This window comes from Mus pahari, chromosome 18 (assembly GCF_900095145.1).
Source record: "Mus pahari chromosome 18, PAHARI_EIJ_v1.1, whole genome shotgun sequence".
NCBI lineage: Eukaryota > Metazoa > Chordata > Mammalia > Rodentia > Muridae > Mus > Mus pahari.
This window is the reverse complement of record NC_034607.1, coordinates 40626305-40641289: the sequence shown is the minus strand read 5'-3', so window position 1 is coordinate 40641289 and position 14985 is coordinate 40626305. Positions and strand designations below refer to the sequence as shown.

The 14985-nt window shown below is 44.0% G+C and overlaps 1 protein-coding gene across 1 annotated transcript in view; it reads right to left on the bottom strand.

Moving 5' to 3' along the window:
- Window positions 1–12834, bottom strand: part of Slc30a6 (solute carrier family 30 member 6) — a 30204-nt gene extending 17370 nt beyond the window's left edge. The window contains exons 1-6 of the mRNA XM_021218048.1: window positions 12806–12834; window positions 7418–7504; window positions 5249–5333; window positions 3597–3639; window positions 1735–1800; window positions 475–555 (exon numbers count right to left, since the gene is read on the bottom strand). Coding sequence (XP_021073707.1) covers window positions 475–555; window positions 1735–1800; window positions 3597–3639; window positions 5249–5333; window positions 7418–7504; window positions 12806–12808 — 365 coding nt within the window. The 5' untranslated portion in view covers window positions 12809–12834. The remainder of the gene's footprint in view (window positions 1–474; window positions 556–1734; window positions 1801–3596; window positions 3640–5248; window positions 5334–7417; window positions 7505–12805) is intronic.
- Between the last annotated feature and the right edge of the window lie 2151 nt (window positions 12835–14985).

Here is a 14985-nt window from a genome sequence, read left to right as displayed (position 1 = left end):
ACCCACAAGGGGACCTCCCCCCTTGATCACTAATTGAGAAAATGCCTTACAGCTGGATCTCGTGGAGGCATTTCCCTAACTGAAGCTCCTTTCTCTGTGATAACTCCAGCTGTGTCAAGTTGACACAAAGCTAGCCAGCACACTACCCTGAAGTTCTTAAAACTATTTAGTGGTGATGAGGCCAGAAGACTTAACAAGTTATTCTCAATATGTAATGTCGACATTTCTTTACCAAGGCCGCCCACTCGAATTTCAATGGCCTGGTAAGGAAGTTCAAGACATGCCAGGCTGAGCCTCTGCCATTCAGATTCACCTATGATTGGAGTTAGTCTTACCAAAGGAAGAAATTATACTAGCAGAGCTTGAGCACTGTCCATGGTGATCTGCCTACTACTCAAACCACTGTCTCACTGGATTCTGTCATATTTCCAAGTGACATGGGTGAGACTGATCATAATTCAGACAAAAATGTACCTTTCTTTTAGTATAAAGAGGGCTCCCAATTGTGCCAAGACAGTAGAAGCAAAGACAGCCAGGACTTCTAATCTTTCAAACCTGAAATCAGATTATTAGTTGAGGATACCAAAATTCTTCAATTAATAAACCAGGCTTCCTAGAACATGCATACATTCCCTCACTCATTGTGGGACTCACGCCTGGCTGAGGGAAGGCTGGGGGAAGGCTGGGCTGGGGGAAGGCTGGGGAAGGCTGGGGGAAGGCTGGGGGAGGGCCGGGAAGGGCTGGGAGAAGGCTGAGGGAAGGCTGGTCTACACAGTGACCCTGTTTTAACTGTACCCCCACCACCACCAAAGTTGCCTTATTGAAGTACAATTCTTATTTAAAATTTCTTTCTTGAATCTGGAACAAGTTCACGTTTTCTAACATCATTAGAGCCTCCTCTAGTATAAAAAGGACGGCTTTCAACACTGAGTAGTGATTTCTATAACTACACTCAGAAGCTTCAAGGTTTTGTTAGCTCATTACTAAATCCAAAGTCTTACTACAGAAATGTATCTCCATCAATGCAAAATATGGAAATATATCATAGCACTTACAAAACTCACTTGTTAAAATCCTTCATACTTTCTATGACTAAACAGTTTTTAAAATATTAAAAAAATTACTGAAATCAACTTTTCTTAGTATACGTTCATAAAATATGAAACAAATGATCATGAATATTTTAATATAATTGCTGTTCTTATTATCTATCATTTATAGACTCAGTTCTTAGAAATTTCTATTTACTTATTTTTTAGTTTTTCAAGACAGGGTTTCTCTGCATGCAGCCCTGGCTGTCCTGGAACTATTTCTGTAGACCAGGCTGGCCTCCAAGGATTAAAGGTGTGCACCACCACTGCCCAGCTAGAAAACATTTTTTTATTTTGTTTTGTTTTGTTTTTAAAGATTTATTTACTTATTATATGTAAGTACACTGTAGCTNTCTTCAGACACTCCAAAAGAGGGCGTCAGATCTTGTTACGGATGGTTATGAGCCACCATGTGGTTGCTGGGATTTGAACTCCGGACCTTCGGAAGAACAGTCAGGTGCTCTTACCTACTGAGCCATCTCACCAGCCCTAGAAGACATTTTTTATATACATTCTCTACTTAATAACCTTGTCACTAAGCGGGTGGCATTTATTTATTTTCCAGAAATACCATAGCCAGCCCTTTTATAATTATTATTTTAATAGCAGTCATTTAGCAGAAAATAAAATAATTTGAACTTACCCAAACGAATAGGCAGGGCTAGGTTTCCTCATCATTACCCAGTAGCTTATTAAACATGTTATTAAACTAAAGAAAAACAAACCGCATTAGAAAGTAGAGCCAGAAATACATGTAGAGACTAATGAAGTAGTTTTGTGTGTGTGTGAGTATACACGTCTGCACGTAGGTGCCAGTGGTGGCTGGAAGACGGTGCTGGATCTTCTGAGGGTACAGGTGGCTGCGAGTCATCTGACATAGGTGCTGGCTAGGGATTTCTCTGAGCTAATCTCAGCTTACAGCCCTCAGGTCATCGTGCATCACCGAGGAGTCACGGCAGAACTCAAGCGGGCCAGAAACCTGGAGGCAGGCTGACGCAGAGGCCAGGAGGATGCTACTCACTGGCTTGCTCTCCATAGTTTGCCTGCGCAGCCCACTTCCTTACACACAGCAGGACTACCTGCTTGGGGTGGCCCCAGCCACACTGTACCCTCATCATTCACTAGGTAGGAAAATACATTAAAGACCCGCCTACAGGCAAATCCTATGGAGGCATCTTCTCAACTGAGAGCCCCTCTTTCCAAACGACTCTAGCTTATGTCAGCTGACATAAAACCAGTCAGGAAGAACTGATGTAGCATTGTGTCCCTGAGTCAGGGCTACTTGAGCAGGATGGATCAATGACTATCAACCTGATAATATAAGACAGGTGTTAAGCGACTAACAGACAAGTCTACAGTGTGTGTAAACTGGACAAAGTGTCGACTCACGCTCTGGGCTGTCTGAATCAGGACAGTGCCAGAGTTCGTTCGTTACCCTGCGCAGAAAGGCATGCGACTTAAAACTTAGGAATAAAATTGTTCATTTCTGGACTCCTTGCCCTAGATTTTCAGACTGCAGTTGGAGAAGGCACGGATCACAGAGACTACAGTAAACACTATAATAAGCTTGTCGAGGACAAATAAATTTGGGACGATTGACTTTGTGTGATTTACTGTCTTTTCTTATTATTAATGTGTACTTATGTGTGTACGTAAGCCCAGATGACCAAGGAGGCCAGAGGCTGTCAATGCTGCTGCAGCTGGTGTTAAAACCCCAGTGTAAATCACCTAGCATGGTGCTGGAACCCAACTGGGTCCTCTGAGGAGGAGTCCTCCTGGGCCTCCACTACCATGCCAGCTCTCTAGCTCCCTCTGTGGGGTTTTAAGTATATGACACCGCTGTTTACTTTCACCCTTCAGAGTCACTCTGCAGCGTCCGTCGGCATGTGTGCATCCCGAGCCTGGATATTCATCCGCCTTTCTGCTGTTACACCAGTGGCTCTTGCCACCTGTGTTGTCTCTTTCTTTCTTTCTTTCTTTCTTTCTTTCTTTCTTTCTTTCTTTCTTTCTTTCTTTCTTTCTTTCCTTCTTTCTTTCTTTTTGAAAGATTTATTTATTATTATATTTAAGCACACTGTAGCTGTCTTCAGATGCACCAGAAGAGGGCGTCAGATCTCATTACAGATGGTTGTGAGTCACCATGTGGTTGCTGGGATTTGAACTCAGGACCTTTGGAAGAGCAGTCAGTGCTCTTAACCACTGAGCCATCTCTCCAGGCCGTGTTGTCTATTTCTATGACTTTTTTTTTCTTTTTTGTTTTTCTGAGACAGGGTTTCTCTGTGTAGCCCTGGCTGTCCTGGAACTCACTCTGTAGACCAGGCTGGCCTTGAACTTAGAGCTCCACCTGCCTCTTGACTCCTAACCTCTGGGATTAAAGGCTTTTATAGGATAAATTTACTTATTTCAATAATTACTTTCCTTTAAGTAAAGGAAGCTTAACAGATTCAGTACAATAAACCTTTGTTTATTGTCTTTAAAATTGAAAGGATATTTAAAAGAACTTACCTAAAGAGATCAAAAATGGTGAGGTAAGTATAAGCAGTTAAAGCTGCAAAACAACAGAAAGACTCATGAAAATTTTGCTTAACTCAGCCTTTTATTTTTTATTTTTTTAAAGATTTATTTATTTATTATATGTAAGTACACTGTAGCTGTCTTCAGACACTCCAGAAGAGGGCATCAGATCTTGTTACGGATGGTTATGAGCCACCATGTGGTTGCTGGGATTTGAACTCTGGACCTTCGGAAGAGCAGTCAGGTGCTCTTACCCACTGAGCCATCTCATCAGCCCCCTCAGCCTTTTATTATTATTTGTAAGTGTGTCTGTGTGGCCTGAGTGAGTTTATAAGCAATATATACACACAGGAGCCTGAGAGAGACGGAGGGTGTTGATCGTCTGGAAACAGCTACAGATGACTGAGAGAGGTGCCGAGAGTTGAACTCAGGTCTTCTGTAAGACTGATAAGCATTCTTTTATTTATTTTCTTTTTAAAGATTTATTTATTTTATTTATATGAGTTCAGTGTAACTATCTTCAGTTACACCAGAAGAGGGCATCAGATCCCATTACAGGTGGTTGTGAGCCACCATGTGGTTGCTGGGGACTGAACGGAGGAGCTCTAGAATAGCAATCAGAGCTTTTAACCACTGAGCCATCTCCCAGTCCCTGTCTTAGGGTTACTATTGCTGTGATAAAACACCATGACCAAAAGCAACTTGGGAAGGAAAGGGTTTATTTGGGTTACATATCCTAAATCACAGTCCACTGAAGAAAGGCCGGACAGAAACTCAAATAGGATAGAAACCTGGAGCCAAAAAAAGAAAAAAAAAAAAAGAAACCTGGAGCCAGGAGATGATATATAGGCCATGAGGGGGCTGCTTACTGGGTTGGACATTATGGCTGATCCAACCTACTTCATAGCTTGCCTGCCTGCCTGCCTTCTTTTTTCTTTCTGTTTTTTTTTTTTCTTTTTTTCTTTTTCTTTTTTCTTTCTTTCTTTTCTTTTCTTTTTTTTTTTTTTGATAGGGTTTCTCTAAACTCTTTATGTACACCAGGTTGGCGTCCAATTCAGAAATCTGCCTGCCTCTGCCTCCCTTTCCTTTATATATTATGTGCTTTTCTGGAATGGGTGTAGCTCAAATGATTTAAATAATATTTCTCTTTTTTTCTGGTTTGTTTGGGATCAAAGGTGTACACAACTATACCTGGCTCAAAAAGTACTATGCTTGCAGGCCAGAAGGGGGCACCAGATCACATTATAGATGGTTGTGAGCCACCATGTGGTTGCTGGGAATCGAACTTAGGACCTCTGGAAGAGCATCCAGTGCTCTTAATCTCTGAGCCATCTCTCCAGTCTCTCAAAAAGTATTTTCAAGAGGAGGCCAGCAGCAGTGGGTAGGGGTGCTTACTACTATGCCTGACATCCTGAGGATCCCTGGAACCCACATGGTGAAAGGAAGGGACTGACCCCTGAGAAAATAGCCTACTGGCTTGCTTATGGCCCAGTTCTATGGAGGCATTTTCTTAATTGAGCTTCCTTCCTTTCAGATGACTACAACTCATGTCAAGCTGACATAAAGTTAGCCAGCACATACATCTTTATTTAAATCAAAATCAAAAGTGAAGCTGGGCTGGTAACAACCAAAGGACAACATACCTATGCTGTTAGTGGAGCTGCACCACATGAGCAGGAAGCCAGTGCACAGCACGTTGATGGCACCAAAAAGAAGGATCTTCCAGGACTGTGGGAAGGGAAAACCATCCCCATTCATACAGTGTTGACAGAGATCGCCTGCTTAAACTACACCGATCATATAATAGACACACAGTAGACAAATACGACTTCTTCTAAAAACTGTAGCACGTTTTCTACATCATCAGTCGGGCTACCTCAGTCAAGTAGGAGGGTCACTCATGGTGGCCTAGGCAGCATAGAAACCCTGTGAGAAACAACCCAACCAGGATGTAAATTTAAAACCAACTCTCTGAATAAAGCTATGTACTCACCAAGTATCGATGCCAGGCATTATTTAGGCATGAGAGCAAAGCAGAGAACAGAACATGGGCTTACCATGGAGGCAGACTGACAGTAAACAAGTATTTAGGTTAATGGTAATAAGTGCTAGGAAGCAAATAAAAAGTGGGTCAAGGAGCCAGGCAGTGGTGGCAAAGGCCTTTAATCCCAGCACTCAGGAGGCAGAAGCAAGCGGATCTCTGTGAGTTCGAGGCCAGCCTGGTCTCCACAGTGAGTTCCAGGACAGTCAAGGCTACACAGAGAAACCCTGGGGAGGGGCTAAGGAAACAATGGCAGAAGGTGGTGTGGAGAGGGTTCTTTTTAGACTGGCTCATCAGAAAAGCAATGTGAAAGGCGACAGACTCGAGCATGAGGATGACTGGGAAGAAAATGGGAAGCCAGAGAGCTAGGGCCCCCAAGTGACAAAGGCCCTGGTGAGGACAGCAGAGAAGAGTGGAAGAGAGGGAGTCTGAGCAGCAGCACAAGACGTCCCGAATGCCAGGAAACATTAGCCGGGGCCTGCCTCACATTTTCCTGGGCATGGTGGGGTACACCCATGATGCCAACACTTAGGACGTGGAGATAAGAGGATGGCAGCTGAAGGCCAGCATGGGCTACACAGTAAGTCTGAGGCTAGCCTAAGCTATGTGGTGAGAGTTTCTCTCAACCCCTCCCTGCCCAAAGAAAGCAAAAGATGATTCTGGTTCCTGTGGGGCTTGAGAGTGGTAGGAGGGAGTGCTAACGGTGAGACTGCCCAACTGCGTTAAAGATGGTCAGCATGTTGTTGACCATACTCATGTGAGGATCAAGGGACTAAACCAGAATGAAAAAGATTTAAAAATGTTCAGACTTGACCATCTGGAAGAGTATCCAGTTAATACGCAAGTGACTCAAGATCAAGGTCCAGTCTTGACCGGACTATGACTGAAATGCCCATTAGTCATCCATGGGACGTGGAGGAGGCCAAATTCCATAAAGGAAGCAGAGGTGGGAGGGGTTAGGCCTTGAGACTTAAATACACAGTCACCAACACACAGTGTAATGAAAACCAGGAGAGCAGACAGCACTCATAGAGGGAAGGGGTTCACACTCCACAGAGCGGAGGGAAGGGGCTCACACTCCACAGAGCAGAGGGAAGGGGTTCACACTCCACAGAGCAGAGGGAAAGGGTTCACACTCCACAGAGCAGAGGGAAGGGGCTCACACTCCACAGAGCAGAGGGAAGGGGTTGGAAAGAGAGAACTGATTCCCAAGTTGTGCTCTGACCTCCACATATGTACTGTAGTTCACATACACACACACACACACACACACACACACACACACGAGACACACATGTCATCTAGAAATCTAGGAATGTGGGAAATTGAATGAACTATAGAACTTCAACAAGAGCAGCGCCTGTGGCTTATCATCAATTGACAATGAGACAAGTCAGCAGGGTTGGATTTCCTTGGTTAGACTCAGTAGCTCAGGGACAGGGACAAGGAAGGGTGAGTGAGAACTTAAAGAGGGTTAAGAACTTTCCAGAAGGAAGGGGCACAAAGTACTTATAGAAAGTGATGACTGGTTTTTACTTTGCCTGCATCTGGTGTAGCTGGTGCTTATGCAGGCCAGAAAGGGCACCAGATCCCCTGGACTGAGTTACAGACAGACGTGAGCTTCTCTATGGGTGCTGGGAACTGAAGGTATGTCCTCTGCAAGAGCCTCTCCTGCTCTTAACCTGAGTCCAATCTCCAGTCCCTCAAGCCTTAGCTCAGTGTAATAATGTGGCTTTGCAATAACTCAAGCCAGGGTTGAAGGAGGACTTACCCTCTGGTCAGCTGCTACAAGTCTAAATTCCTGTAGTAACTTTCCACAAAAAGATCTCTGTGGCTTTCGAAAGAGATGAATCGTCCCCTTTAAGACAAACATAAAAATACAAATCAGCCTTAAGTATCTAATAATCTTTAATGCTCTTCCGATTTGAGAGTACCAACAACTACCTTACTGCCATGTTCCACACGGCAGTACCCTACACAAGTTACAGGCATTTACTGATTTAATATGCAAATAGCCATATGAGAAGCACGTCATTTTTGATAAGATGTCCAACATCTCAAAGCTAGCCAATAGATAAGTAGGAGGTCAGATGTAGGCATTTTTAGCTCTGGATCCCCCCCTCCCAAAATATTACATTTTCCTTAACAAAGCCAAGCAACTGTACCGGTAAAACCCCTCTATGCTCTCTTTTAGACATTTAGGCAAAGAATCTGGGGGACTCAGCAATCATGGAGACATGATTGCTGTAACCTACAACAGTATAGGGCTGGTGTGGTAATTAGTAGCTTCTGTTTACATTCATAAAGACCTACCTTTCCTTGTGCTGAAAATATATTATGATCCTATGAAGTTTTCTGGGCCAGGTTTCCAAAATAAAATATTATAGCTATGTTTCAAGAGAAAATCCTGTTATTCCAAAATCAATTATTTTGAAGGAGGGACAGAGTTCTTTCCTGATCGTCAGAGAGTAACATGTCATAATTTGACTGCTGAGAAGTACACTTAAGTATTTTGGTTTTAGTGAAATACTTTCTTGAATGGTAAAGGCAGAGTCACCGTAACAACCACCCTGTGTTTCTACTTCACTGAACTTGGAGTCAAATACTGAAGCCGCTGAAAAACCCTAGCCCTGGGTTCTCAACCTTCCTAATGCTATGCACCTTAACACAGTTCCTCATGTGGTGGTGACCCCCTCCACCAACCATAAAATTATTTTGTTGCTACTTCATGACTGTACTTTTGCTGCTGTTCTGAATTGTGAATATCTGCTATGCAGGGTATCTGATGCTACCCTTGAGAAAGGGTCATGTGACCCCCAAAGGTCCCGACTTGCGGGTGGAGAACTGTCAGCCTACAGTGTGCATGGCAAAACCACTCCCACAATAAAGCAAAGGAAGGCAGGAGAAGGTATGTGGAGTGTTTTCACCCCTAAATGGGCTGCTTGATCAAGCTGTCTACGGAAGCAAAGGGTACCAGGAAAGGTAAGAACACAGAAGGGAGAGGGATTGTGGACAAGTAGACAAACTACAAATGTCTTTGTGTGGCAATGTCCTTTTTAACACAGTTCTGAGGATATACACAATGAGAGCTTTAACGTGTCGCCTAACATGCTCCTTGAGTCAGGTGTGCTGATGCACACCATTACTCCCAGACCTGGGGAAGCAGAGGCAGGAGGATTGTCATGTGGCTAGCCTGATCTACATACTGAGTTCTGAGATAGTCAGCTATGTAGCCTTAAAAAAAAAAAAAAAACGAAAGTGTGATTCTTGGATATTTATTTGGCCTCAGCCCAATACAAAAAATTCTTTTAATGATTTATGTTTATGTATCTGTGTCCATGAGTGGATACCTGTGGAGGCAGCAGGTTCTTGGAACTGGAGTTACAGGTTGTAAATAGAAAGTGCTCTTAAGTGGTAGGTCACTTATCTCTCTAGCCCCCAGTTTATTCCATGGACTTAAAGTTACTTTAACTTTTAGGCTAAGAGGGTCAACAGGTATTTAAAAGGCGGAGGGTCACTTCCTACGTACGCCACGCTGACCCTGTGGAAGGAGATGGCTCAGTTTATAAAGTAGTTGTGGGGAAAGCATGGTTTCTGATTCAGTGACAGGCATGATACAAGATGCAACTATGACCCAGTGTTGAGGAGGCGGGGGCAGAGATGCAGAATCCTTGGGGCTTTTTGTTTTGCTTTGAGACAAGGTTTCTCCCGTAGCTCTGGCTGCCTAGGACTCACTAGGTAGACCAGGTTGGCTCACAGGTATCCACCTGACCTGTGAGGATCAGTCTCTGCCCATCAAGCACAGGACTCAAAGGCCACTCTGCCCAGAAGGAACTTTAGAAAAAAAAATTTTTTTTTCTTTATATGTGTGGGTGTTTTGCCTGCATGTGTCTGTGTACCACATGTGTCTGGTATCTATCGGGGCTGGAAGAGGGAGTTGGATCTCCCGGAACTAACCTTACAGATGGATGTGAGCTACCATGTGGCTGTTGGGAGTTGAACCTGGGTCCTTTGGAAGAGCAACTGGCATTCTTAACCACCAAACTATCTCTCCAGCCCTTCTTGGAGCTCTTTGGTAAGCAAGCCTGGCTGAACTGATGAGTTCATGACTGACCCCCTCAAAATGTGAAGAGGTGGGGTATGTAGTACGCCTTTAACCTCAGCACTAGCGAGACAGTGCGGTAGGAGGACCTCTTGAGTCTGAGGCAGACCTGAGCTGACTACACAGTGAGACTCTGTCTCAAAACAAGTAAATAACAAATAAATAAATTATAATAAATACATGAAGGTGGGGTCTGGTGAGATGACTCAGCAGGTAAGAGCACTGACTACTCTTCCAAAAGTCCTGAGTTCAATTCCCAGCAACCAGATAGTGGCTCACAACCACTTATAATAAGATCGAACACCCTCTTCTGGCGTGTCTGAAGACAGTTACAGTGTACTTATGAATAACAACAAACAAATAAATAAATCTTTGGGTTGGAGCAAGCAGGGACTGAACAAGCAGAGTTGACCAAGCCAACTGGAGCGAGTGAGGCCAACAGGAGCGAGCAAAGGTCCTAAAAATTCAGTTTCTAACAACCACATGTACGGCTCACAACCATCTGTACGGCTACAGTGTACTCACATACATAAAATAAAAATACATCTTTAAATAAATAAATATGTGAAGATGGACTGAGGAAGATCCCAATGTCCATCTCTCTCTCTCTCTCTCTCTCTCTCTCTCTCTCTCACACACACACACACACACACACACACACACACACACGCACACACACCCACGCATAGGTACACATACCACATACACAATGATAAGGTGGACAATGAAGACACTTAACACTGACCTCTGTCCTTCTCATGCGTCCAGGTACCCATAACGTATGCATACAGAGAGTAAAGGAGAATGGGAGAGAATGTCTGCGGACGATTCACAGGGCTATTTCATGTTTCACCTTTGACATGCGGTATTCTTATATTCCAAACCACAGTGCTTTTGTGTTGGTGCTTTTGCAGTTAACCACGGGATGGCCACCACCCTGTCACCATGTATTAGAAGCCATTCTTGAGTAACTTTACTGATGCTGATCGTTCTATTTCTTCCCATTTTCTCAGAAAGCACTGTATTTTACACAGAACTGTCTTCATTACAATGTGCAAGTCACAAAGCCATTCCCTTATAAACCTGAAAATCTACATACATATACCTACCTCATATTATTTCACTCCATGACTAATGTCCTCACCGTAAAAATCTAGGGCCTCCCTTGGTTGAGGGTTTTATAAAACAGGTATTTATAAGTGTAAAATTGTTTTTTCCCCTCCCCCACATTCCACAGGGGGGAATTTGGCTGTAGGTTCAATTCTCAGAAAGGCAAAAAATAAGATTCCTCGAACTTACTGGCCAACCAGTCTAGAATAGACGAACTCCAAGATCACTCAAAGACCATGTCTCAAAATAATGTGGGGGAAACAAAAAAGGGGAACACAACTAAGGAGGCCTCCTGACACCTACATCTGGCCTCTACCAATAAATAATACTGGCAGATAGAATAGTATATGCAAATTAGGTACAAAGGTCCAATTCAAACAACACAGGTTGCAAGCTGTTCACTGTTGCTACAATGTGTATATTGTATATATTCATTTCTTTAAAGCTAGAATAACTGAAGGCTGTCTGGTCACTGTTCCTCCCCAAAGATGGGAATAAATTTTACACACACACACACACACACACACACACACACACACACACACACATTTTGTTTTTGAGACAGGGTTTCTCTGTGTAGCTCTGGCTGTCCTGGAACTCACTCTATAGACCAGGCTGGCCTAGAATTCAGAGATCCACCTGCCTCTGCCTCCAGAGTGCTGGGATTAAAGACATGCACCACAACTGGTTTATTCTATCCATTTTCTCAACCCAAAGGATTACTGAAATTTTATGAAAATACTGTGTGTGATTTTCCTTCTACCAAGGGCTAGAACTATGACTCACAAGTTAAGAGTATTTACTGCTCTTACAAAGGACAAAAGTTCAGTTCCCTGTGCCCACACGGCCTTCACAGTAGTCTGTAACTCCATTTCCAGGAGATTCAACACCCTCATTTTTACTTCCCCAGGCACCAGACACGTACTTTGTGCACCAAGAAACAGGGCAAACATCCATACACAAAATTAATAATAATAATAAAAAAAAAAATCTCGGAACCAGAGAGATGGTCAGTACTTAAGAACACGGGCTGTTCTTCCAGAGGACCTAAGCTTGATTCCTGGTATCCACATCTGCTCACAGCTGCCTGTAACTCCATCTCCACGGGATCTAATGTCTCTGGCTTTCTCCCACAGCTGCACCCACGTGCACATAACCACACAATGTAAAAGAATACAGTAAATTCTTTTTAAAGATCTTCATTAGACATTTTAATACAAAGTATTTTAATGTAATTTTTCTCAATACCCAAAATTAGAAAACTTTACGGTGGCAACAGTAAGAACAGAAATATGTCACTGCCGGACTTAAGTTACCAATAAGGGCTCAGTGAGTTTTTGTGATCGTTTCTAAGGACGGTCAGCACTCTGACATCTGAAAACGCAACCACCCGCTCACCTATACAGAATACTGAATTTTTGTTGTTTGGTTGTAGATTATGTTTTTTCGGGTAAGGTCTAACTCAGGATGAACTTCTAAGTGCAAACCCTCCTGCCTCAGTTTCCTGAGTTGTAGGCCAAAGGTATGTGCCAAAACGCTCAGCTTAATAATTAACCCAATAATTTTTAGGAAAAACATGACATTCCAACAACCATAGCGTATACTAGAACCTTTTCTGAGGTGCTCCACTAACCCTTTCTGTAACCGCTGGTTAAACACTGAGAGGCAAACGAGTGAGCACGCCCTAGAAAACCCGACTCGAGCATCAAGTCGCCGATGGCGTTCACTCGCTCTCAGATGATGCTTTCATTTTAACATCAGGCAAATCTGGCATTTCCCGGCTGTGGAGGCACAGAGCAGGAACCCTTCAAGGACCGGAGCTCTGGAGACCCCAGCGCAGGCCCGACCACGCGGTTCCGAGCGGCTGCGGTACAGCAGGGCGCTCGAGCGAGGAAGCAGGAGGGGAAACGCCCCGCAAGAATCCCGCACACCCGACGGCCAACTCACCATGGTAAGGAGCCGTACAGCTCCCGCCGGAAGACGTTCTGAGAAGTCGCATGTCTCAAGCGGAAGGGGCGGGTCTTCAGGGTCCGATTGGTTGCAGGGCGAGGGAGGCGGAGCTACGCATGTGCCCAAGGTCACCGTCTTTTCGGTATCCGCGGCCTGGGAAGGGGGCGGATTAGCGCTGCTCTGGGCCGGGCTGCTCGCCCAGGAAAAGAGTGGGCACTTCTCACCTTGGGAGGAACTTTGAGGTTTGTTCCTGAGTGTGAGTTTATTACATTAAGACTCCTGTTTTAAAAATGAAGAAGCAGTCCCAGCACTCGGGAGGCGGAGGCAGGTGGATTTCTGAGTTCGAGGCCAGCCTGGTCTACAGAGTGAGTTCTAGGACATCCAGGGCTACACAGAGAAACCCTGTGTCGAAAAAAAAAAGAAGAAGAAGAAGAAGAAGAAGAAGAAGAAGCAGGAACATTAAGAAATGTCACAGTAAGGCCGGGCAAGCCTCGCTGATGTCGAGGTGAGGCTCCTCTAGGTAGACTCAGCCTATGTTAAAATACGTTTATCAAATTCCCAACTCTGTTTCATTAAAAATAATGTCGCAGAAAACGCTTGACTTAAGAACACAAGGATTCAGGCTGGTGAGATGGCTCAGTAGGTAAGAGCACCCGACTGCTCTTCCGAAGGTCCAGAGTTCAAATCCCAGCAACCACATGGTGTCACAACCATCCATAACAAGATCTGATGCCCTCTTCTGGAGTGTCTGAAGACAGCTACAGTGTACTTACATATAATAAATAAANAAANCTTAAAAAAAAAAAAAAAAAAAAAAAAGAACACAAGGATTCGCCGGGCGTGGTGACGCACGCCTTTAATCCCAGCACTCAGGAGGCAGAGGCAGGCAGATTTCTGAGTTCGAGGCCAGCCTGGTCTACCAGGGGAGTTCCAGGACAGCCAGGGCTATACAGAAAAACCCTGTCTTGAAAAACAAACAAACAAAAAAGAACACAAGGATTCGAGTTAAATCACAGGAACCTACGCCATAACGCCTGTTTGATCTCAGCACTCAGGAAGCAGAGGCAGGCGTATCATTAGTGACCCTATTTCAAAAACCAAGGTGGACGCCAACCATGTCACCGGTCAGGGTGCAGCATAGCCTGCGTATTATTCTAACGCTGGAGACTGAGGCAGGAAGACTGCAGTACACAGCAACACGTTGTCTCAAAACCAAAAGAGAGAGAGAGAGAGAGAGACTGACTCTAGGCTACTGCAGTTTAAGAGGATCTGACACCACCACCATCCGGGTGGTAGAGCCCACAGGGTTCAATTGCCTAAACTGGGTGCAAACTTGTAACCCTATCGATTTGGTAGCGGAAATAGAAATATTCAGTTCAAGCATACTTGGGGTTTAGAGTAGGTCACTGTCAGCCTCCCCAGTTAGAAAGGTCATCTCAAATTTAAGGAAAAGAAAAGTGCTTGTAGCTGGAGTTCACTGCTTTCTACATGATGCCTGTCTTGGGAGGCTGTAGCAGGACACTGAATTCAAGTCACACTTCACTACCTAAAGTACCAAAAAAGACATGACAGTAAGAGAGGGATTTCTAAGGAAGAATAGTTTTGGGGGGAGTGTCGGGGGAGAAGGAAGGGTGAGACAAGGACTAAAATTTATTGTATATTTTTTTAAAAATCTGAAGCATGCCTTAAGTCTTATATGTTCTTATATGTTTCATAAGCTAGTGTGGAACTTAGAATAGCTGATTTTGAATTGAACATACTTGGGGTTATCCCATAACACAGTTTTAAATCTCTAAGGTTTCTTTCTTACAGTCATTGTAGTCTATAAAGATTGTATTTGCTGATTTTATCTTCTAGGCACGGATTTTAGTGAAATGGCATTCTAGTAAGAGAAACATGCAAGAAGAAAAAAGATTAAGTTATTTGTAAGTAGTATGTCAAAACTAAGGTAATGTGCTAGGTATGGTAGATTATGCCTTTAGTCCTCATAGCTAGAGGCAAAGGCAAGCAGAATTCTGTGAGGTCCAGGCTAGCCAGAACTTCACAGTGATACCCTGTCTTTTAAAAAGGAGAGTGTGTGGGGGCTGGTGAGATGGCTCAGTGGGTAAGAGCACCCGACTGCTCTTCCAAAGGTGCAGAGTTCAAATCCCAGCAACCACATGGTGTCACAACCATCC